At 39.8% G+C, this 23,627-nt stretch overlaps 1 protein-coding gene across 1 annotated transcript; it reads right to left on the reverse strand.

The window, feature by feature from the left end:
* Positions 1–1,288: 1,288 nt before the first annotated feature.
* Positions 1,289–16,616, reverse strand: rsph3 (radial spoke head 3). Its single transcript, XM_084082918.1, has 8 exons — positions 16,393–16,616; positions 13,982–14,069; positions 13,232–13,373; positions 10,889–11,034; positions 7,071–7,274; positions 5,035–5,197; positions 4,006–4,092; positions 1,289–1,529 (listed from the first exon to the last, which is right to left on the reverse strand). Exons 1-8 carry the CDS (start codon positions 16,518–16,520, stop codon positions 1,459–1,461), a joined length of 1,029 nt encoding a protein of 342 aa, XP_083939044.1. The 5' UTR covers positions 16,521–16,616; the 3' UTR covers positions 1,289–1,458.
* Positions 16,617–23,627: the final 7,011 nt, after the last annotated feature.

Genomic DNA, 23,627 nt, shown 5'->3' on the forward strand with positions numbered 1-23,627 from the left:
GAAGTTAAATTAGAGGAGCAATGAATAACCTTTCAAGACACTGTTGCTATGAATTTGCCTACTAGGGTAAGGTTCCAAACATAGCCAAATGCAAATAAATAGTAAAAACAGTTGAGCAATTGGAATACTCCCAATAGAGGCATAGTAATTGAGAATACTCTGCTCCTACTGTATGTCTACTAGTTTCTCAATATTATTTGTATAATACACATTTTTCCCTCCTCTTTGGGTGGCTGCTACCATTTAGTAGCTAATGTAATGTACATATGGGCAAGTAAATGCAACAAGTCAAACACCATCTATGTGTATACATTGTTGACTGGGATCCCTCAGGGGTCTATACCAAATTTCTTTGCCTATATAGCCTATCTAATCGAGTTGTGAGGTTGTAGAATGTATTATGCACCTACATTGTAAAGGCTAAAGCTTTGAATCAAACCAACACAGAATATTAATTAAGAAACCTTAATTAATAACCGTAATCTTAAAAGGTGGTGGGGGAGACCCCTGTTACTGAACAAAAAAATAATAATATATATGCCTCATCTGAAAAGATATTGTGCCAGGGACCCCCATACAAGATTTGTGCGGTTAAAACACCAACGTTAAAATGTTTCAAAACAAATTGACAAGTTTTTTTAAATAGCCGATGTAGGGTTAAAGTGATTAAACTGATTTTGATGCTACAGTATATTAACACATTTTGCTGGGGACCCCTTGGACCCCCCCCCCCCCCTTAAGCAATTAGACTCTAACAACTCGCTTCAGAGTCAGTACATTTAAGATGTCCTCTTGTCGTTACTGTTCAATAAGTCTTCATGGAAGTCACAATACACAATTAAACATCGACTGTGATTTATTGAATAGCAACTGTAAAACAAAGACATTTGTCATTAGGATTTTTCATTATGTTGGCAAGGCTCCAACACCTTAAATATAAAAGAAACACCCCAAATGTCCATAAACATATCTCAACACACGTAGGCCTTTTCTTTTTAATTAATATAAGTCTATGCATGTGATATTTTACCAAATGAGCAACCAAGAACCTTTAATCTAATGTTCATACTATTTCCGTGGCCTTGACGCTTCTCATTGTCAGCCAGAGAGCCAGCATCTCATACCTTTATATCGTTGCTGTCGGGCAGAAACCTTGTATCTCCATATTTCAACTTTTAATGTCCTACTTCATTGTAAAAGAGTGTCGCACAAATGTAGCAAAAATAGCCGATCTATTTTTGAACATTTGTGAAAGTGGTTAAGTGTATCTGTGGGTTTTTATAATATTGAACGAATGAAAAGTATTAACAAGTGCTGTTGTGACTAAATAATAACTACATCGGACACTCTGGAAAGCAGGATCTTTTTTTTGCAGTTGGGACTTACGAGGTTTCCTCCTGACAGTGATGAAATGATCTCTAATATTATTATACCCCACAGTCAGCCACACACACCCTCTCATTTGGGTGGGTTTGGCTCCAGCTGCCCGTAGGCCTCCAGCTGCTTCTGTGTCACATCAAGGATGAGCGCTGTAACAGATGAAAGCAGTGTCACTGGAGTCTGCCACACGTACTGTAGTGTAGACAGAACATGCTTGATGTGAGATTTAAAGTGCATTAACTGCTGCAATGGGTGGGCTACACAGCACTGGGTTGCGGACCAATTTCTATGGTTTCTATGGTTATATTATTTCAAAAGATTACAAATTGTTTAAACAAAAAAATCACAACTTTTCATCAATCAAAAACAATTTCAACATTCTTCGACAGAATTTCAAAAATCGAATAAAAAATTCAAATACATTGCCATTAAAATAAGAAAAAACATTTAAGAAGTACTGAAAATAGCAGATCTACAAGCTCACAACACGGTGTGAAGCGAGGTGTTGTAAGCTTGTAGATCTGCTATTTTTACTAGTTTGGGTCCCGGGCAAACATCAAATTTCTCATTTGGGTCTTGTCTTGAGCCATAAAGTTTGGGAACTACTGGGCTACAGCCATCATCTCTGTAATGCTCAAACATGACCACTAGACGGAGCTGTAATAACATCTATGAATCATCATCTCTAGAGGCACACCTCTAGAGATGTGTGGAAGCCAGCTAATGCTTTATTTATACATCATCATATGACGAAGTCACATTGTGAGCTTGTAGATCTGCTATTTTTATTTAGCAACCAGGCTTTAGACTAAAACGTGTATGCATGTCTAACAGTGCTCGTTGAAAAAGTTGTGTGCGCAAAGTGATGGAAAGAAAACAGTACATTTACTCAAGTACTTCAGTAGAATTTTGAAGTAGACTGCTTTTACTTTACTTGACTATTTCCATTTTGTGATACTTTATACCATTGCATTTTTACTCCACTACAGTTATTTAACAGCTTTAGTGACTAGTTACTTTGCACATTTAGATTATGAATACAAAACAGACATTAAAGCTGTAGGCCTACAATGTAACTTATCCTCTTCTACCCTGGATTTGAACCGGGGCTCCTCCGCAAGTGCTAGTGACATTTTTGCCCTTTAACTAATCTGCTGCTTGCTCTGGGGATAAATTGAATCCCCAGAGAATACATTGAATCAAAACTTGCGTCAAACCAGGAACAAGATTGTGTCAAAGGTCAAGTCTCAACTAGCCACAAGATCTAAATGTCTCAATAGAAGAGCAGGGAGACAAAATACAACCACCCCAATTGTATAAGTATTATAGTGTATTAACATACTCTATCATAGAGCACCGAAGTCTGACGTAATTTACACATCCTACCTGGTTCGCGGTTTTACACCCCCATTCTGAATCCCCATAGACGTCTACCATTAAGACCTGGAACTGTGTCATTTTTAGATTTGAGCTAAAAAGCATTATTTTACACTTTGGCTATTCAAAAATAGCAGATATACAAGCTCATAGCGCGGCACCGAGTGCCGCGCTACGAGCTTGTAGATCTGCTATTTTTGAAAAATCGTGAAAATGTGTGCAAATCTTTGAAAATTTATATTTTTAAAGCGAACATTTTCAACTCAAATCTTTGCTTCTGGGGGGTCCCTGGAACAACATATTTTGATGGGGGTCCGCGGCCAAATACATATAATTTTGGGGGTCCTTGACATGAAAAAGATTGAGCACCACTGATATAGAAACAAACGTTTTTCAGAATACTGTTGGGATTTAGGAGACATGTAGAATCGGCTTCAGGTCTCAATGGGTTAATATCGCGTCAAATAAGAACTGTGTTCCAAAAATAAACAAATGACCCCGGCGGTTTGACTCTTATGGATATGATGCATCAACTGACGGTGGGAAAACGATAATGTTACTTCCGCCGAAATAGTAAAATTTCGCCAGAAACAGACTGTATCAAATATAAGTGACTGACTATCATAAACGATACAGAGCCTCCTCCCTGATAATATCGCCGAGACAAGTTTGTTTATTTTTGGACCACAATTCTTATATGAGACGATTCTAAGATGACCCAATGTTATTCTCCATAGAGAAATTACTTTACGAACCAGGGGATGAACGAGTGGCGTCAGGACTTCTGTACTCTAGTCTATACAGATTGGACAATATTCCATTTTATTCATTTAAAAAGGTTACATAGTGCCGCTTATGATGTTGTATTGTTATACTGTAGGTTAATCTACCCAGCAGCACATAGTCATTAAAATCAGCCTCACCTTTACCAGCTGCAACATTAATTAAAGTGACGAACACATTAATAATGCATTACTAATTAGTAATTACAATCCAACATGATTGTGAAATGGGCTGTTCTGCATAATAATGAGTACTTTTACGTTACGTTTGGTACTGTAAGTATATTTTGATGCCAATATTTTTGTACTTTTTACTCACCTGCAATGTTGAATTCAGCACTTTGACTTTGTACAGTATTTCTACTTTGTGGTAAATTACTTATACTGCGTGCGCGCGCGTGTGCGTGTGTGTGTGTGTGTGTGTGTGTGTGTGTGTGTGTGTGTGTGTGTGTGTGTATTCTCTTACAGTCCAATTGTTGTCTAGCGATGTATCTCTTCTCCAGATTGTTGCCGACTTCAGTCATCAGCCACGGGAAGAAATCACTCTCGATATCTAGAAGTCAAAACAACACACACAACAAGGTTATGTATCGATCTACATGTCAAGAATGACATAAGATGGTGTTGTGTGTACACCAGTGGTTCTCAAAGTGGGGTCCGGGGACCCCCAGGGGTCCTTGCAGAGGTTCCCCAGAAAAAAATGGGTTAATACAGCATCAAAATCAGTTTAACCCATTTCAACCTATTTCATACATGAGCAGCTATTTGAAAATAGTCGATCTACAAGCTCACAAATTGTTGTGAGCTTGTAGATCTACTATTTATTTTTTTGGACACATAATACGGATGTCATAACCAGGTCATGAGGTGAATGACATAAGGTAGTGTTGTGTTGTGTTGAACTCTATGGCACACGCTTGCTGATGCCTAATGGTTGGATAAGTGGACTTACATGTGTGGACTTACACACATGTACACAAACGTTGACTGAGGTCATATAAACGAATCGATTTAACCCATTATCAAAAATAAACTATTTTAATGAAATAATTGACGTAATTGACAAAATAATTGACGTGATTGGAAATGTATTTTCAGTTTTTAAGTTTAGTTTACTTTTTCATTTTCTGTATTTTCATGATTTATACATTTTTTATACAGAAGCATAAATTGACTGTGAATCAGACTAATCCAGTTAGTTAGTCAATCATAAAAAAATCCAATCCATCCATATAACGAATTTGTTGATATATACAGTATGTATATTTTCTAAATTTGTCAAAAAACTTCTCGATTATTCAATGAATCGACATTATGCATGTACGTACAGTTACAGTATGTCGATTAATTGACATTGTACATATGGAACCTCTCAGAGTTACAGACCTGCTGTTAGGGACTATTTAGAATCCCCTCAAGGAACCCCAGACAGAGGGTCCCCCTGCCTGGACCCCCTTTTTATGAACCACTGGCTTATGGTAAAGAAGGTTCAGACCTTTCTCCACAGGGTCATAGAAGTATCCCTGGTTCCTCAGGGTATTGTAGACAGACGGTAGGAGCTCAGACAAGTAGTGTTGGGCGAACGCCCGCGCAGCGACCTTCTCTGCAGTCTCCATGTCCTTCTGCAGCATCTCCCTCTCCTCTGCAAGCCTGGCCTCCTAGAGAGAGAGAGAGATACATGAGGTTTTATTTAACTCAGACGCAGTGGTGTAAAGTAACTAAGTACATTTACTCAAGTACTGTACTTTAGTACAATTTTGAGGTATTGTTTTACTTTACTGGAGTATTTCCAATTTTTAGTACTTTTACTTCTACTCCACTACATAGATATAGCAGATATTGTACTTTTACTCCACTACAGTTGTTTGGTTACTAGTTAATAAAGCTTTAGTTACTAGTTACTTTTGAGATATTAATTATTATATTATAAAACATACTTTAACCACTTTATACATATTTTATACATAGAAAATAGCAGATCTACAAGCTCACAAGTTGTGAGCTTGTAGATCTGCTATTTTCAAACATTTGTATACTTTTACTTTTGGTACTTTAAGTATATTTGTATGCCAATACCTTTGCACTTTTACTCAAGTAACATTTTGAACTTAGGCGCTTTAACTTGTAACAGAGTATTTTTTACATTGTGGTATTGCTAAAAAAATATCTGAGTACTTTTTCCACCACTGCTCAGAAGTTCTAAAACATTCTCACGTCAAGGACCCCCCAAACTGATATGTATTTGGCCCGTGGACCTCCATCTGAAAATGTATTGTGCCAGGGCCCCCCATAAGAGCAGACTTGTGTTTAAAATAACATCTAAATTATTCCACAAAAGAAAATCACAATCTATCGAGATTTTCTTTTCTCCAAAAAACAGCAGACCAACAAGCTGGTAAAGCTTTAATTAATTGCAACAAAGTTACACACAAGTCAAGGTCAAGGAATGTGTATTTGTAAAGCACATTTTTCAGCAACCAGGCTATTCAATGTGCTTTATTGTGCTTTACAAACCACTGCTTTAACGAGAAGCCTACAACTACGTTTCTGTTTGCACTCTCTGGCCTGAGCGTATTGATTCTAACATCTCCTGATTTATAATCTGTCACTCCATCACATAATCCTTCACATCGGTTACAACGTGTTAAGAAAGGCCCTGAAATGACTGCATTGAGTTATTATTGCTACAGAATGTTTGAATGACCAGCATGTCCTCTGGATGACTTTGTGGGACATGGCTATAGGCTACGTTTACATGTTACAAAGTGGCAGCCAATTTACTCTTATCAAAATATAAAAAAAATATAATTTGGATAGTTTAATGGGAAAACCCATGCACAATCAAGTCAGCCGCTATACTGTCACACTAGACCAGTGGTTCTCAACCAGTGGTCCGGGGACCACCAGTGGTCCTTGAGGGGGTTCCAGGGGGTCCCCAGTTAAATTATAGATATTTAGGAACCAAATGGACCCTTATCATAAGGGTCTTATGTGTTTCGTGTCTGTAACTGTGAGTGTACAAATGGAACCAAATGGACCCTAACGGGTCCATTTGGTTCCATTTGTACACTCTCACAGTTAAACTAACATTGATTTTACGATATAAATTGGGTACCCAGAGATAGAAATGCCATTACATTAAATGTGGGGTCCGTAGCCTAATGCATGTCAAACTGGGGGGGTCCTTGAAATTAAAATGGTTGAGAATCACTGCTAGGCTGTAAAAATCTTCTCTTATGGGGGTCCCTGGTATGTCTTTTCTAATGGGGGTCCGCAGGCTAATAAGTGTTAATTCTTGACATGAAAATGGTTGAAAACCACTGCACTAGACCCCTGGGAGATGGATTGCTGAGACGGAGCGCAACACCTATCATCAGCTCCCAGTGCTTACCGCAATCAATAATCAATTAAAAATATTGAATTGAAAAAAATGCACTTCTCGATTATCCGATTAATCTGAAAGATGATTGATAGAAATAATCACTAAGAAAATAATGGACAGTTGCAGCTGATCCGTTTTGTGCCGCGTACCTTCTCCTCACGCTTGCGTCTCTCCTGCTCCTCCAGGCGCTGCACCTCCACCAGCTCGGCGTTCCTCAGCTCCTCGAAGGCCCTCTGCTGGGCGCGCAGGCACGCCAGCTCCTCCTCCTCCATCACCTCCAGCAGAGACTGCTCCACCGTCTTCCCCACCAGAACCTCCAGCATGGCCTGCACCTCCCTGTCAAAGTCAAACAGCTGCGGGGGGGGCAAACGCAGGACAGAACGGTTCTGAACTGAACACAGGACAGAACTGAACCCAACGGTTCTGAACGAATGCAAGAACGCTCGCCCCCAAAACACACTCGCCCGGGGTGAAATCCGGCGACCTCGGAACGGTCGCCACCAGGTATTCCTAAACGTAACCTCAGTAAAACTATGGCTAAACCTAACCTTATTCCTAATCGTAACCTCAGTAAAACTATGCCTAAACCTAACCTTATTCCTAAACGTAACCTCAGTAAAACTATGCCTAAACCTATCCTTATTCCTGAACGTAAACTCAGTAAAACTATGCCTAAACTTATCCTTATTCCTGAACGTAAACTCAGTAAAACTATGCCTAAACTTATCCTTATTCCTGAACGTAACTTCAGTAAAACTATGCCTAAGCCTATCCTTATTCCTAAACGTAACCTCAGTAAAACTATGCCTAAACCTAACCTTATTCCTAAACGTAACCTCAGTAAAACTATGCCTAAACCTAACCTTATTCCTGAACGTAAACTCAGTAAAACTATTTTGGGGCGAGTGTTCCGGTTACCCTCTGAACTGCAGGAGTCAGGACACAACTGAACTCACAATCCTGATTAACCCATTAAGACCTAAGGCCCATTCTCCAAATGGCCTCTAAATCAGTAGTTTAGAAGGCATTGGTCACTGGTCTCCCTGAGGATTTGAAATCAATACAAGGGCTCATGTTAAGTCCTAATCCAAATGCACATGCACACACAGGATACACGTACGCATGCACACACCTGTCCAGTCCCATATGCACATCGTTGCTGTCAGGCTGAAATCTTGTATCTCCATATTCTGACTTTTTATGTTTTTTTCATAAATGAATGCCCCATTTCATAGTTCTTGCAAAAGTTGTGGAAATAGCCGGGCTAAAGGCTCACAATGCGTTGCATTGCGGCACATTGTGAGCTTGTAGATCTGCTATTTTTCACTATTTTCAATTTGGAAGATGGAATTTTCACCTATAATAACATGACCAAAATAGGGAGGCCAGGTTGAAAGTGGTTAAGTTTGTCTGTGGCTTTTAATAAATATTGAAACAAAAAAAAGTATTAATAGTTTGTGCCTAAATAATAACTACATTGGATCCATTGGATAAGATTCTTTTTACCATTTCCTGAACGGTTTTGGACATACCTTCCACCCGACAGTGATGACATGCATGCATGCATAATGCCTGTGCACACTACTATAACTGGTTATAGTCAAACTGGTTACTATAAAGGTTAAATGTATTTTGTATTAATGTGTTTGAGGTCACATACTGTGGCTACACCGTAGATCTTTTAACTCCAATAAGAGCCATTCCTGCAGGCGGTGGACTGACCTAGAGGTCAGGCTGGCTGAGCCACTCCTGAAAACCCCTTTGTATAGATCTGTTTTCATGTGTAGGCTTATGTAAGTGTATTGTATAGTGGTGAGAATCCTTTGTGTGGGTAATACCACCTATACAGTATAGGTGGCCTATTACACTAACACTGTACACTTGACCACTACAGGGCACAGGAGGCCAGGTCAGATCTTAAGTCATCTTCAATTCGTTGCCGTCGAGTGGAAACCTTGTATGTCCCAAACCGTTCCTTTTTTATTATTATTTGAAAAACTTTTTAAAAATTGTGAAAATAGCCAATCTACAAGCTCACAACACGTCGCATCGCGACCCGTTGTGAGGAGCAGTATATATACCTTTTTCACAATTTTTGTGGTCCAGAATATAGAGCTATTTAACACTTATTTTAACCAAAGTAAATCACTTACCCTACCTTTAAGTAAAGCAAGTACTCCAGAACTTTAATTCAAGTACAAATTTGACAGAGCAACTTTCACTTGTATAGTCGAGTAATATTTGACCAGGACTATTTATACTTTGACTCAAGTACTGGGGTTGAGTACTTTGTCCACCACTGTTCATATAGTTTAACTTTTAATTGTACTTCCGTACTTCGATCCTTTCACGTGTTGAGTAAGAAGCTTGGTTACCATAGAAACCGTTGTCAACACGCTGCGCTGGTCACGATTCTATACCTCTCAAGGTCATCTCAGTGCATGAAAACTAGCTTATTAGCGACAATACAGGTCGATAATAAGTGGTCTGGTGGACTGTAACTAACTATATAGATATATAAAATGTCACGGTATGTTTTCTTTAACCCATTAAATCCGGGTTTTTTTTGGAGAAAAAAAAAAAGATTATGTTGCTATAATCAGTGGTTTTCAAACTTTTACATGTCGAGGGCCCCCAAAATGATATGAATTTTGGCCGCGGACCCCCATCTCAAAATATTTCGTTCCAGGGACCCCCCCCCCCAGAAGTTGTAACCGAGTTAAAAATGTTCACTATGGAAAAATAAATATTCAAAGATTTGCACACATTTTCACGATAAAAAAAAAAAAAAAGCAGATCTACAAGCTCATAGCGCGGCACTCGGTGCCGCGCTATGAGCTTGTATATCTGCTATTTTTGAATAGCCCAAAGAAATCTTAAAATGACACAGATGCGTTCTCGGTCTGACCGGGTTAAGACCTTGAAAAATGTGTTCTCATTGTGATACACAGGAATTTCAAGTGTACTACATTAGATACACAAACACCCTCAGCTGATAGACGCTACTGTACTCTATGCAATACAGGTTCTATTGAATCAGAAGCCCATGTCCTTCTACACTGTGTGAACTATATGTAGACATTATAAACACAGAACTATAAACAGTGTAAAAACACTGCATTAACGAATGTGCCAAAGCCTGCCACATCATCCTTAACACTTAACCTGCCTGAATTATTTCAGATTTTTTGCAGTTGTCTGCCAGAGATTTTTCATTGAAATTAAAAAAGTACTCAGGAGCCGAGATACAGAATTTTTAAGTTTTAAGTTTTTGTAAAAACGCATTTATGCGTTATTGGCAGGCAAGTGATGGATTCAATAGAACGCATATATGCATTATTGGCAGAAAATGAGTTAACAGACAACTGTTTTTCATGAGTTCCGGGATACAATTTATTATTGTTTTGTACTTTATTTTTTTATAGTACCATAATGTATGTTTTATTTGTTTTTGATAAGTGTCTCACAACTCCTTGCTTTGTATCTTATGTATTTTATTTTTTTGTGTGTTGTGGAGTGACACTTTAACCCATTAAGACCTGGAACGCATCTGTGTCACTTTTTGATTTGGGCAAAAAACAACAACATTATTTTACACTTTGGCTATTCAAAAATAGCAGATATACAAGTTCATAGCGCGGCACCGAGTGCCGCGCTATGAACTTGTAGATCTGCTATTTTTGAGAAATCGTGAACATTTTTGATTTTTGATTTTTTTCAAGCGAACATTTGTAACTCAAATCTTTGCTTCTGGGGGGGTCCCTGGAACAAAATATTTTGAGACGGGGGTCTGCGGCCAAATACATATCATTTTGGTGGTCCTTGACAACACATCCAATTGATTGATCATTAAAATAAACATGGCTCTGAAAATGCCCACCCATCTGACCACAGAAGGGTGGGCCACGAATGCCCCTTTTCAAGATTTCTCAAGTGGGCCCTGCCTGCCCCATGGCGGATCACCCACCTCGCCATGCTCTATCTGCGTGGCCACGTCTTTGCCAGATTTGGCCGGGATGAAGAGCGGAGTCGCCGGTTTGTCCAGAAAGGCGTCCGTCTGGCACTGGACGTCAGTCGCCTCGATGCGATCGATCAGTTCCTCAAGATAGAGCTCTGAGAAGAAAAGGCGTTACTGTTTGAGTCCAAATGCAAACATTTTATCAAGCACTTAAAGGGACATTTTGACACCGATTTTGCATCAAACCCCTATTTTTATCTAGGTCTAGGACCCATAAACATGATCCTGGTGAGTTTTTTTGTGTTTTATCTGTATTTTTAGATTTGTATCCATATCCTCAGAGAATATGAGTCATTTGACTCGTAGTCTCTTGATCTCACCTTATTTCCTGACTACAATGTAGACCACACCCCCACGCAGACTCCCCTCCCCACAAGGAAGGGCGGTGCCCCAAAGCATTATGGTCATTGTAGTAATGCAGCAGTCCAGTCAAACCCCAGTCAAACACACAGACTTCTATATTTTTCTGGCCATAGGGTGCAAATTTCTAATTTTGCTACTGTTATCTACTACAAATATTAGTAACATTGAGTGACTGTAAGTTCTTCCAGGGGTGAAATGCTCCTTTAAGCCCCATTTACTTTGAGGTACGACAAACAGCGAAAATAGCCGATCTATAAGCTCACCACACGTCACAATGTGACAGGTTTTGACAAACCTTGACAAGTTGTGACACATTTTGAAAGTGCCAGGGTAAATGCGGTTCACGTACAATTTTAATGAAATTGTTGGGGTTAAATGTGGTTCACATACATTTTTAATGAAAAGGGTGACTGACGTTTCGATGCCTACTACATCTTCCTTAGCCTGGTAAACCCTCATTTCTCATTTGTAATTTATCTCATTTGTAATTTATTTCAAATGGAAATGATATTTTCCGGAGGGAGGGGCTTTACCAGGCTACATCTTCCTCAGAGTCATGAATGCCGCGACAATACAGAACAGTGGCAGGGTTAGTGCTCTCAATTAGCCAATAGCAAAACAGTATTCACAGAATAAGGTATAGAGGGAGCCTACAGGGGTAAGGTCCAAGTATGCCCAAGGCCAGTACAGAAACTGGTTAATAAATAAATTACAACAACGGTTTAAAAATACAATCACAGTCACAGTGTGGTGGCAACCTCAGGGACCGTCTATAAGGAGCTTGTAAGGCTCAATTCTTCCTTCATCAAATGTAGCTCCAATCACGTCATCTATCTATTAAAGTGCCCTTGTGGTCTAGATAGCCTACATTGGCCAAACTAAAAGAACTCTCAAAGTTCGCATTGGAGAACACAAAACAGCCATCCGTACAAATAATTCCTCAACTACGCCATGGGCTAAATATTACAGTTAAGCCAAGCGTGGCTCCCCAGCTTCCCTTCGATTTTGGGGTATCGAAAAAAAAGCCTTTTGGATTCACACTCTTGGCACTCTAGAGCCCTCTGGCCTTAATGAAGAATCGAGCTTTACAAGCTTCTTGTAGACGAGCCCCTGAGGTTGCCACCATGATTATATTTGTTTGTTTTAAAACCTTTATTGTATTTTGTTTATTGACCAGTTATTGTACCGGCCTTGGGCATATTTGGCCCTTGACTCTGTATATAGGCTCAGAGGTGGGGGGAGTTTGAGATGCCGGTGAGCCACGCTGAGCGTGTAGTATGAAAGAGTGAGTGGCTTTTCTGCTTAAAAAGACCGCCTACATTGAACCATGTGTTGCATCGTGATGCGTTGTGAGCTTGTAGATCAGCTATTTTGACTATTTTTTTATGTTGTTTTAAATAATAATAAAAAAAGGAACAGTTTTGGACAGTATGAGGTTTCCACCGGCAGCAACGACATAATACTTTTACAATATTAACATAATGATAACAATAATAATACATTTTATGTATAACTCACTTTACATTCTTGCAAATCTCAAAGTGCTACAGGGTTCAAAAACATGGCATAAAAACAGCATAGGCAACCAAACAATTACATGGGACCCAACTAGGCTAAACTAAAGGGTCAAATTAAAACTATGTAAAAACAGGGCAAAGACAAATGTGTTTTTTTTTAAGTGCACAGTCCTATTTATAGGACTGCACATGTGTCATGTGTTTCACTAGCCAATCACGGTCCTGAAAAGAGTCAACCAGTGTACAATGGTGGCCAATCACGGTGCAGGGTTAGGGGGGTACAATGGTGGCCAATCACAGCGCAGGGTTGGGGGGGTGCAATGGGTGGGGGTCCAAACCTCACATATAGGGGCGGTTGCACCGCCCAAAAAAAGGCCTCATCAATCATTGACATCTGAGAGTGAAGTTGTACCTGTTTGTACGTCGATGTGTTGTCTGCCCTGCAGGGCCTCAGGGGTCCTGGGTCTGTACTCTCTGGTGCGTTTACGAGCCAGCGATCTCCTTTTGGACTCAGTCTGTCTCTGGATCTCTGCTGCTGGCTCTGGCTGAGCTGTCTGTCACACACAAACATTATACATACATAGATTACATACATACATGTTTTTTTAAGATGCAGCATCTTGGCACTCAGGTGGCGGAGTGGTAAAGTGCGCTGAGGTTGTGGGTTCGAAAATTCAGCATCTTGGCCATTTTTCACAGGCAGCCTTGTACAGTACGTTTACCTAGGATCAGTATTTGTAAGTAAGGCTTAAAGCTGCTGTACGTTTTGTGGCACAATGATGTCCAAACTACAATCAAGATGGCAGTGCATTTAATGTCCAATCAGGTGCACTGTCTGCTTCAAATAACTTTATTGGCATTGTCAACCACACTGACACCACAAGATCTTAATGTCTAATTAGCTTGTACTGTAGGTCGTCTATTTTCGGCAAAGATATATGGTGTAGAGGGAAAAAAGTACAGTTGAAACTCTGAGCAAAACATTTGCCAATTTCCGCTGAATGTTCGGCAGTTATGATGATGACATGCCCAGAATAGGGACGCTATAGGGTTCTATGTGGTTAAGATGAGTCCTGGATTGTGTCTCTTGTCCCTATCGACAAGCGACACCACCATACTACGGACTACAAATTAGTCTTAAACGAGGCATTTTTATACTCACAAGTGGCATGATGTGCTGGGCATAAGTGTTCCCTCTGACAACACGGCGGTCATACATAATGTTTCCATAATGACTGGCTGCGTCGTTCCTATAATGTCAAGAAAAAAGGGAAATTGTGCAATTATCAACGCTGCTCACAATACAATGGGTGAGCCTATTATATGTGTCATGATGGCTTTCAAAGTGCAATGCAGACAATGCTGTCATGTTAATTATTCAATAACATGGGTTAGGACATGGTGGTTCTGTCAATATTATGCTCAGCTACGGCTGTGTACGTCCAGACATTTAACCACGTAAACCACATAAATCTACAAGCTCACACAACGCTTCGCAGCACGAGGTGTTGTGAGCTTGTAGATCGGCTATTTTTGGCAAAAGTTCTCCTCAGAATAGGGATGCTAGGGTGGTTAATGTAAAACATTTTCATCACACAAAGATTTGGTGGCCTGCCTGTAGTAACTCTGAGGACCCCCCAGGGGTCCCGGGCCCCCTGTTGAAGACCCAATTAGGCTATTATAATCTATATGCCTGATTGCCTGTCTACTGTACTAGGCTATAATTATACCATTTTACCACTTATTGTACTTCCGTGCTCCCAATTAAGGCAATACTTAACAAATGATGGAAAATTCAAAAAGACTAATAATAGGGCACCATTTACATTATAACAGGAAGCTTTCAAGCTGGTGGGGGTGCTTGGTGGATGGCTGGGTGTGAAGCCAGCAATTTCAATCTAGTTCAACTTCCAATCATTTACTTCCAGACACTTATTAAAGCGACTTTGGGCCTGTTTTTCTATAAAGTAGCTTGTACATTTTAGGCTTGTTATAAAGTGTAGTGTTGGGCTTGTTTCCTAAATAAAATGCATGATCTTTAAAACCACTGGTTCTAAATATTTGTCAAGGACCCCCGAATTAATATGTAATAATCATCCAAGGACCCGCCCATCTCAAAATAGTTTGTGCCAGGGACCCCAATACAATATTTAGTGTTGTTAAAATGTTTAACAAATATTTTTGGAGATCTACAAGCTCACAACGTGTCCGCTTGTAGATTGGCTATTTTCAAATAGCCGATGTATAAAGTGCTCATGTGGTCTCTTCTTTGGGCCTTGCTTTCATATTTATTTATACCATGACGTAGCCTTGATACATGACTGTCATATATTATATGACATATATTATATATATGACAGTCATGGATGAACTTCAACATAGTGTTTGCACTTTTTCCTTTTTTAATCCGGACATCTACTTAACGTTCAAATGTCAAATAATAAGTGCTTTACCCCATGGCCACGGTTGTTACACTTATGTACGGGCCCTCAAAAGTACCCGTATCTTCCGTATTGTTCAATAAAAAGCATTTAAATCTGATTGGTGTCCATTTTCTTCATATTTTCGCCATATGCTTTCAACTTCGTGACCCTATCGGCTGGGAGGTGTATTGCACCCTGATACATTATAACTCTATGAGAAAATGGCCACCAATCAGATTAATATGCTTTTTGTTGAACAATACGGAAAATACTGGTACTTCTGAGGAACCGTACACAATTTTAACATCCGTGACCATGTGGTAAGCTCTTTATATTTGAAATCTGAACGTTTATGTAGATAGACGGGAGAAAATTCAAACACTATTTTGAAGATCATCCAAGGCTAACACACACGACACACTAGCTGTAGAATACAACTCTCGTAGACGTATTTATGATTCTGACGTTTTCAATCTACGAGAGTTGTAGGGTTCACCCCCCATGGACACAGGGACTTTAAGCACTATACCCCGTAGACACTCCAAACATGTTTGTACATGTTTGGAATTGAAAATAGACAATAAAGGTGCTTACCCACACGCCCCAAATGTTAACTCTCGCTACGGGGTAGTATTTTAATGTAATAATTCATATCTTTCAATAAAGAAGTGTTTTAATGCCGTCTGTGGCCGATATTGTCGGAAGTTCCCAATGGTCAGTAGTGACGCGCCCATCTGGTGAAACCCGGAATTACACTCAATGTAAACAGGAAGTAAACGAGGGTGAAAAAATGGCGTTCGGCCACAGACGGCATTAAAACACTTCTTTATTGAAAGATATGGATTATTACATTAAACTACTACCCCGTAGCGAGAGTTAACATTTGGCGCGTGGGGTTAAGCACCTTTATTTTCAATTTGTACATGTTTGGAGTGTCTACGGGGTATAGTGCAGAAAGTCCCTGTGTCCATGGGGGGTGAACCCTACAACTCTCGTAGATTTAAAACGTCAGAATCATAAATACGTCTACGAGAGTTGTATTCTACAGCTAACGACACACCAACTGATGTTTATTTATAGCGTGATGATGATGCTGCACATGAGGTTTAGGTTCACGAACAACATTGTTTACACATGTTCTCAAACTCACTGTTGTTCGGAGACAGCAGGTTCCCTGTACTTGGAGCGGGTCTGAGCGGGCCTGGGTCTGCTGGAGAACGTGTAGGTGCTATTGGTGCCAGACTCCTTCTGAGTCTGAGGCTTTAACACCGACGTCATGTTCTTCTCATAAAATAATCACTTATAGTTATTATACCACTGACAAGCAACACCTGGAGGCTTAACTGGATCAAATAGATTAGCCTATTGATGCTGGACTATTAAGCTGCTGGATGTTTGATGATATGAGAGAGAGTAGAGAGCTGAAACGGTGTTGCTGTTTACCTAGGCAACGGTAGCCAGGAAACGCGTCATGCAATCATTATATGACTTCCGGTACTTAAGTATAACTATCAATACTGCAATACTCTGTTACAATAAGAGTCCGGAATTCAAAATCGAATTGAGTAAAAGTACAAAACTATTGGTATAAAAATGTACTTAAATTACCAAAAGTAGAAAGTAGGCTACTCATTAGGCAGAAGGTCCCATTTCATCAAGTTTTCAAATGTATACAAATATTTTGAAAATAGCAGAAATGTATTTAGGGCTGAAGTGGGTAACATGTTTTATAATAATTATTAATCCAAATCTTCAAAGTAACTATAGTAACTAAAGTTTTCAAATAAATGTTGTGGAGTAAAAGTATAATATTTGCCTCCGACGAGATGTAGAGGAGTACAAGCAAAAGTACTGAACATTCTAAATACTCTCCAGTAAAGTAAAAAAAAAACTCAACATTGTAATTAAGTACAGTACTTGAGTAAATGCACTTAGTTACTTTCCACCACTGATGACTTCCTCTTTCAGAAATGTAAACACCACTGCTTGATGTTGTGAAGATTTTCAATAAAGCTTTATGTGAAGCATTTTGTAACCTTTGTTTTTAGGTGCTCTGTAAATAAAGTTTATTCTTTTTATTATGAAGTTTAAGTATAGAAAAATAACAGCTATAGCCTATGCAAAAAAAGGTATTACTAACAGGCAGCTAATCTATTATTTGCTATATGGCATCAAACACTGTTAACTCACTGCTGGGTTTGTGGCAAATTATATCACACACACACACACACACACACACACACACACACACACACACACACACACACACACACACACACACACACACACACACACACACACACACACACACACACACACACACACACACACACACACACACACATACACATACACATGATATTTTTTTTCGGCCATAGTAGCTACATTATTTATTTTCATTATTGGTACCTGTCGTGGTCAGTAATTATACACATCATTTGTAATATGTGTCCTGTACAAGTTTTGTTTAAAAAGCCTAAAAGGCAAATAGAAATGCATGTTTAGTTTTATGTTCAATGCTAAAAACACAATTAAATTGTTAATTGCAATTATTTGTATGACAAGTGCATCCCCCTCCCCAGCTGTAAGTACACCTCTGCGACATATAGCGTCATGTCCAGGGCCCCTGGACATGACGTTATATGTTGCAGGGACTTATTACCCTGCCACACTCACCATAGTTTCACTAGTTTTGAGAATTTTGAAAATGTGAAACATTTTTGGGAAAAAAAAGGAAAAATCCTATAATGACATGCCCAAAATAGGGCCAGGTTGAAAGTGGTAAAAAAAAAACAGAGCATACCAGGATATGGTCTCTTTATTTGAGATTAAAAATATTTCCCAAATGATGAATGTCCCAAATAAATGTCCGTCTAAAAATCTATAGCCACAAGCTCTACATATGACAGATAAAAAACAAATGAAGGCAAATCCAGAACTCATTTTATGTGTTATACTGTGTTGTAGATAGTAAAAAACCTCACATAAAATGATTGATGTTTTGTGTTTTTATCTGTGACAAAAAAAAATACTGTCAGAGAAAGAAACCCTGAAAAGAGCAGTAGAAGCATGATGAGACCAGTTAATAACTTAAGCTCGTTTTCAATCATTATTCTAGTGTTATTACTTATGCTGCTGCATTGTCTGAAGACAGCCGAACCAAAATAAGTTTTACTCTTACTCTTCCTGTACACAAGATGTAACAATAAAGTACAACCTTGAACCTTGAACCTTGAACCTTGAGCAACAAAACAAAAACACACTTCACAGGCTAAACAACAGGCTGTGCTCTTGAAATGGCATGTTTTTGTTTTGCCTTGAGGCCCTGAATATGTGGATATGTGGGCAGCAAAAGATAAGAAACTGCACAGGAGAGGATGTTAACCACAATAAAGACCTTCATGAGAGTTAGTTTTAAAATGACTGAAAGGTGTCAAGGGAAAATAGGGCACAGGAAGCTGCACACGCCAACTCTGTTCCCCTGCGCTGTGACACCTTTTGTGATAAAGGTGAAACCTCTCTGTGTGCTCGCACGTTATTTTATATTCTTCTGCTCCGTACACACTAAAAAATCCGCAGTGTAGGCCTACATTAGACCATGACAGTGTACAAATGGAACCAAATGGACCCTCATACGGAGGATTTTAGCGGGGGTGTCATCATGGCACACAGAGAACTGCTTGCGCTGCAATCTTTGCATAATAATCCTCAAAACCACAACTATTGGTTCCTGTTCGCACTGTGTGGGCGTGTTACATAATGTTATCACATTCAACAGTAAACAACCTAACCTGGGAGAGGGAATCTGCTTGTGTCCTTTCATTGTGTGAATTAAGGTAAGAAGAGATATGATCAGATAAGATAATAGGCTCTAAGCAAAGCAGCCATATTGGAAATAAGCTGGGCCTCTACTTTCTTCCTTGACCTTAACAGGTGCTACCAATAATACTAATTAAGGCTCTGTTCCATTCTGGTCAAACAGAGTCAGGGTGCTGGCTCACTGGAAACGCCAGTGGGTCAAAGTGTGGTCCAGGGACCCTCATGGTTCCTTGAGGGGGTTCCAAATGGCCCCTTACAGATGTGTAACTCTGAGAGTGTACAAATGGAACCAAATGGACCCGTAATGGTAATTTGGTTCCATTTGTACACTCTCAGAGTTACGGGTGTCCTTGAAATTAAAAAGTTTGAGAACCACTGTGCTACACGAAATGGAATAGAGCCTTCATTAGTATCATTGGTAACACCTGTGAAGGAAGTAAGGAAGAGGCCCAATTTCCTTCCAATATGGCTGCTAAGCCTATTCAGGTGTCGTAGCAGCAACAGCAGTAAGTGTGATGTATGTGTCATGTATGTGCGTGTGTGCATGCGCACACATGCACACGCACACACGCACACACACATGTGTGTCGTCGTGGACACTGGATAGTAACCATAGACTGTAACCCATGAAAAGATCTATTCTCCCCCTATCGGTTCACAACTCGGACGGCGCTGATTTGACTAGCAGACCGTCGGCCGGTCGACGCGGGAGGCGTGAGGGCAACAGCAGGCTGACCGGAACAGCAGGCTGACCGAGAACCCGAAAGTGAGCTTCAATTCCAGCGAAGAGTGTTTGCCCCTTTGTTTCAACGCACTTGACCCCTGGGAGATGGATTGCACACCTACTGTACCATCAGCTCCCAGTACTCACCTCAAGACTTGCCGCACCCAAGCCGTGCTACTCATACGCTGAACTGGCGGTGTCAAGGATCGAACCCATGACCTTGAAGTCGAAAGGCAAGAGCTCTATAACGACTGAGCTACCCGTCCACACTAGGCACAATATCTGTAACTAAAAAGATATGCTGTACATACATGGGCATAAAAGGGACACAGACACACAGACACGACACACACCAGACACGCACACACGCACACCCACACACACACATAAACATACAGAGACATTTGGCTTTTTGTTTCAGGACAACCGCTGGTCTGACTTAATTCCCACAGGCCACGGCACCACACACCCCTCAGGTCCTCGTTGACAGACACAACGTGTTTGAAGAAAAATTCTCAAGAATGGGTGGTACAAGTGAACACTGAACAGTGAATGAGATGTATGTCACGTATATGGATATTGGGTAACACTTGCTCATAAGGGCTTATGAGCAAGTGTCACCGGACATCGCAAGGCTGCTGTGATTCTTGGAAAAGGTCAAAGGTTTATAAGTGGCCACCTTTAACCCACCCGTCCTGATTAATTGGCACTAACTTCCAGGAATAGGTTTGTTTTGATGTTGTTTTGAAGTGCGGAGGTCAATGTGTTATTAAGGGTTGACATTATACAGTGTTAGATCTGCTCGCTATGTCTGACCCTCAGCCCTGAGGTTGTGCAACAGGCAGTGCATCCTTCACAGTCAAGTTCTCAGTGTTACTTTAAATCTGGGAGTTTGCAAATGCTACCAAATGGATCCATGAGGGTCCTTTACACTGAGGATATGTTTTTGTGTTTTATCCATCCAGTCATCCTTTCCTTTCCATCCTGATCATGTCATCTTAACCAGAGCTTTGCAACTTCCTTCACATACAGGCGGACTATTCACATTAAGTCAGAGAAAGAAAAACAAAGATGCAGCAAAAATCAATAGATAAATGAATTAAAGATTAATCAGAGGTCCTAAAACATGACCTATGGCTATTTAGAGCATTGGTTCTCAAAGTGGGGTCCGGGGACCCCCAGGGGTCCTTGAGGGAGTTCCAGGGGGTCCCCAGCTAAATGATAGATTAGGCACCAAATGGACCCTTGTGGGTCTGTAACTCTGAGAGTGTACAAATGGAACCAAATGGACCCTAACGGGTCCATTTGGTTCCATTTGTACACTCTCAGAGTTAAATTGACATAGATTTTACAATATGAATTGTGGTCCAAGTGATAGAAATGCCATGAAATGGGGGTCTGTAGCCCTAATGCATGTCAAACTGGGGGTCCTTGAAATTAAAATGGTTGAGAATCACTGCTAGAGCCGTAAAAAATCTTCTCTTAATTATGGGGGTCCCTGGCATATCTTTTGAAATGGGGGTCCGTGGGGTAATAAGTGTCAATTTGGGGGTCCTTGACATGAAAAAGTTTGAGAACCACTGATTTAGAGATCACAGTGAGTTGTGAACATAGATACCTATCTACCTAGACAGACAGACAGACAGACAGACAGACCTTCATCGATCCCACAAGGGAAATGCTCTCTCTCATACGTAGGTCTCTATAGGCTACTATGACGTGAGTAACAGTATGCATGATGTAGCACAAACCACATTTTGCCATTGTTGTGGAACATCTCCTGATAATGATCACCATAAGAGCAGTGAGCAGTATTGTAGTGTATTTATTACAATCTAGAAGTATTTGTACTTTGCTTGAGTTTATTCATTTCATGCTACTTTGCACTTCTGCTTAACTACACTTCATAAGGAAATATTGTCCTTTTTACTTTACTACAATTATTTGACAGCTTTAGTTACCATCAGCCATTACTTTGCAGATTTAGATTACTAATCCAAATTATAAATGTAAAGTAACTAAGTACATTTACTCAAGTACTGTACTTAAGTACAGTTTAGAGGTACTTTTACTTTACTGGAGTGTTTCCAATTGTCTATACTTTCACACTACATCTCAGAGGCAAATATTGTACTTTTACTCCACTACAATTATTTTAAAACTTTAGTTACTACTAGTTACTTTGCAGATAAATTATTACATTATAAAACATACATTAACCACTTTAGCCCTATTTTATGTGTAGGCTATTTGAAAATAGCAGATCTACAAGCTCACAACGCGTCGCATCGCGACGCGTTGTGAGCTTGTAGATCTGCTGTTTTCAAAAAAATGTTTACTTTTACTTTTGGTACTTTAAGTACATTTGGAGACCAATACTTTTGTACTTTTACTCAAGTACATTTTGAATTCCGGACTTTTACTTGTATCAGAGTACTTCTACATTGCAGTATTGATACTTTTACTTTAAAAAGTAAAACACTTGAGTACTTTTTCCACCACTGGCTTTAAGTGGTCAAGTCAAAGATCTAAGGGCTTCTTCCACCACTTGTGAGGAGGTCTCCTCTGTTTCCTGTTGGGGTCGCTGTCCCCATTCGAGCTTGTACAAGAGCAGTAGTCTGTAATGTCTAGGTTGAATGTAGGTCAAGAGAGGTGTGCTGCAACTGTGCTATTCTAGCTGGCTGTGTGTCCAGACTGAAGCACATGGTGCAACAACACTCCTGTTTCACCTCCAAACGTATTCAATATCAAACTAATTGTACCATTTAAAGCTGCTGTTGTTCAGGACAGTTAAAGTTATGTCTGTTGTGGCCTACTCTGTATGAGCACTGTAATTATTTTGTAATCGTTCAAATTTATATTTTTGGCTACAGACACCCATCTAAAAATATTTTTGTGCCACAGACCCCCTTACAAGATTTATGTTGTAAAACTGCACAAATATTATTTTTCTTTAACATTTTTTCAAGAGTCTTTTGAAAATAGCAGATCTACAATCTCACAACATCGCATTGCAACACGCTCTGAGCTTATACTGTAGATCGGCTATTTTCAAATGGCCGATGTATATAGGGTTAAAGTGTTTAACCTGGTGTATACATTTTACATTTGTTTGGCCTTTAGACACATTACTAAATATTTGATAGTGTATTCAGTATAGTAACTGCTGCTGATCATAGCAGGTCCGTTTGAACCAGTGCTCCATTAATGATTTTTTTGAGTTACAATTGAGGAAGGAAAGTGTCTAACCAAAATGCTCAGAGAGGAAGGGGAAGAAGTCCTGCCATCAGCTCATCAAGCAGCCCAAAGATGGCAGGCAAGGCAATTCAGAGAAAAACCAAATCCGTTCATGTGACATGTCTGGTTTCCCTCGTTGTTCCACGCGTGCGCCAGAACATGCTGTTCTTTCACTGAGGTCTGTTAGGTTATGCAACACCACCACGCTAAAGGAGAAGTGAGGCCAAACTCTCTGTGCACTGTTTAACCAGGCTAATTGGTGGTCCATGTTCTAATTAGGTCACTCACTAATGGTTGGAATCCAGTGGCAAAGGGATGGTTTATGGTTCCCTAACAGAACTATACAAATAATGAGATTATTGTTGCGTTATCGTCCTCCTAAGGTGGCCTCACATTGTTTCGATCTGCCAGGGTTCAAAGCTTTTGATCAAAGTTCTCCAAGAAGCTACAAGCTTGTGGATTGGCTGTTTTCAGCTCAGAGACATAAGATGTAGAAGGAAAAAAGGAGCAGCCCAAGTATAGAGTGTCCATCAACAAGTATATAAGGGTCAAGTGGTTATTTTAACTTAGTTATGGTTAAAATGAGAACAAAGTATGACTTATCA

This window comes from Gymnoscopelus microlampas (genome assembly GCF_963454915.1).
Source record: "Gymnoscopelus microlampas genome assembly, chromosome: 16".
Taxonomy (NCBI): Eukaryota; Metazoa; Chordata; class Actinopteri; order Myctophiformes; family Myctophidae; genus Gymnoscopelus; species Gymnoscopelus microlampas.

Bases quoted from the DNA above. Each gene is read 5' to 3' on its own strand.
- rsph3 (XM_084082918.1), bottom strand. From the start codon at position 16,520: ATGACGTCGGTGTTAAAGCCTCAGACTCAGAAGGAGTCTGGCACCAAT. The intron at 11,035-13,231 runs GTACAACTTCAC...TTTTCTTCTCAG, and splicing joins ACACATCGACGTACAAACAG to AGCTCTATCTTGAGGAACTG. The intron at 4,093-5,034 runs GTCTGAACCTTC...TTTGACTTCTAG, and splicing joins CTATGACCCTGTGGAGAAAG to ATATCGAGAGTGATTTCTTC.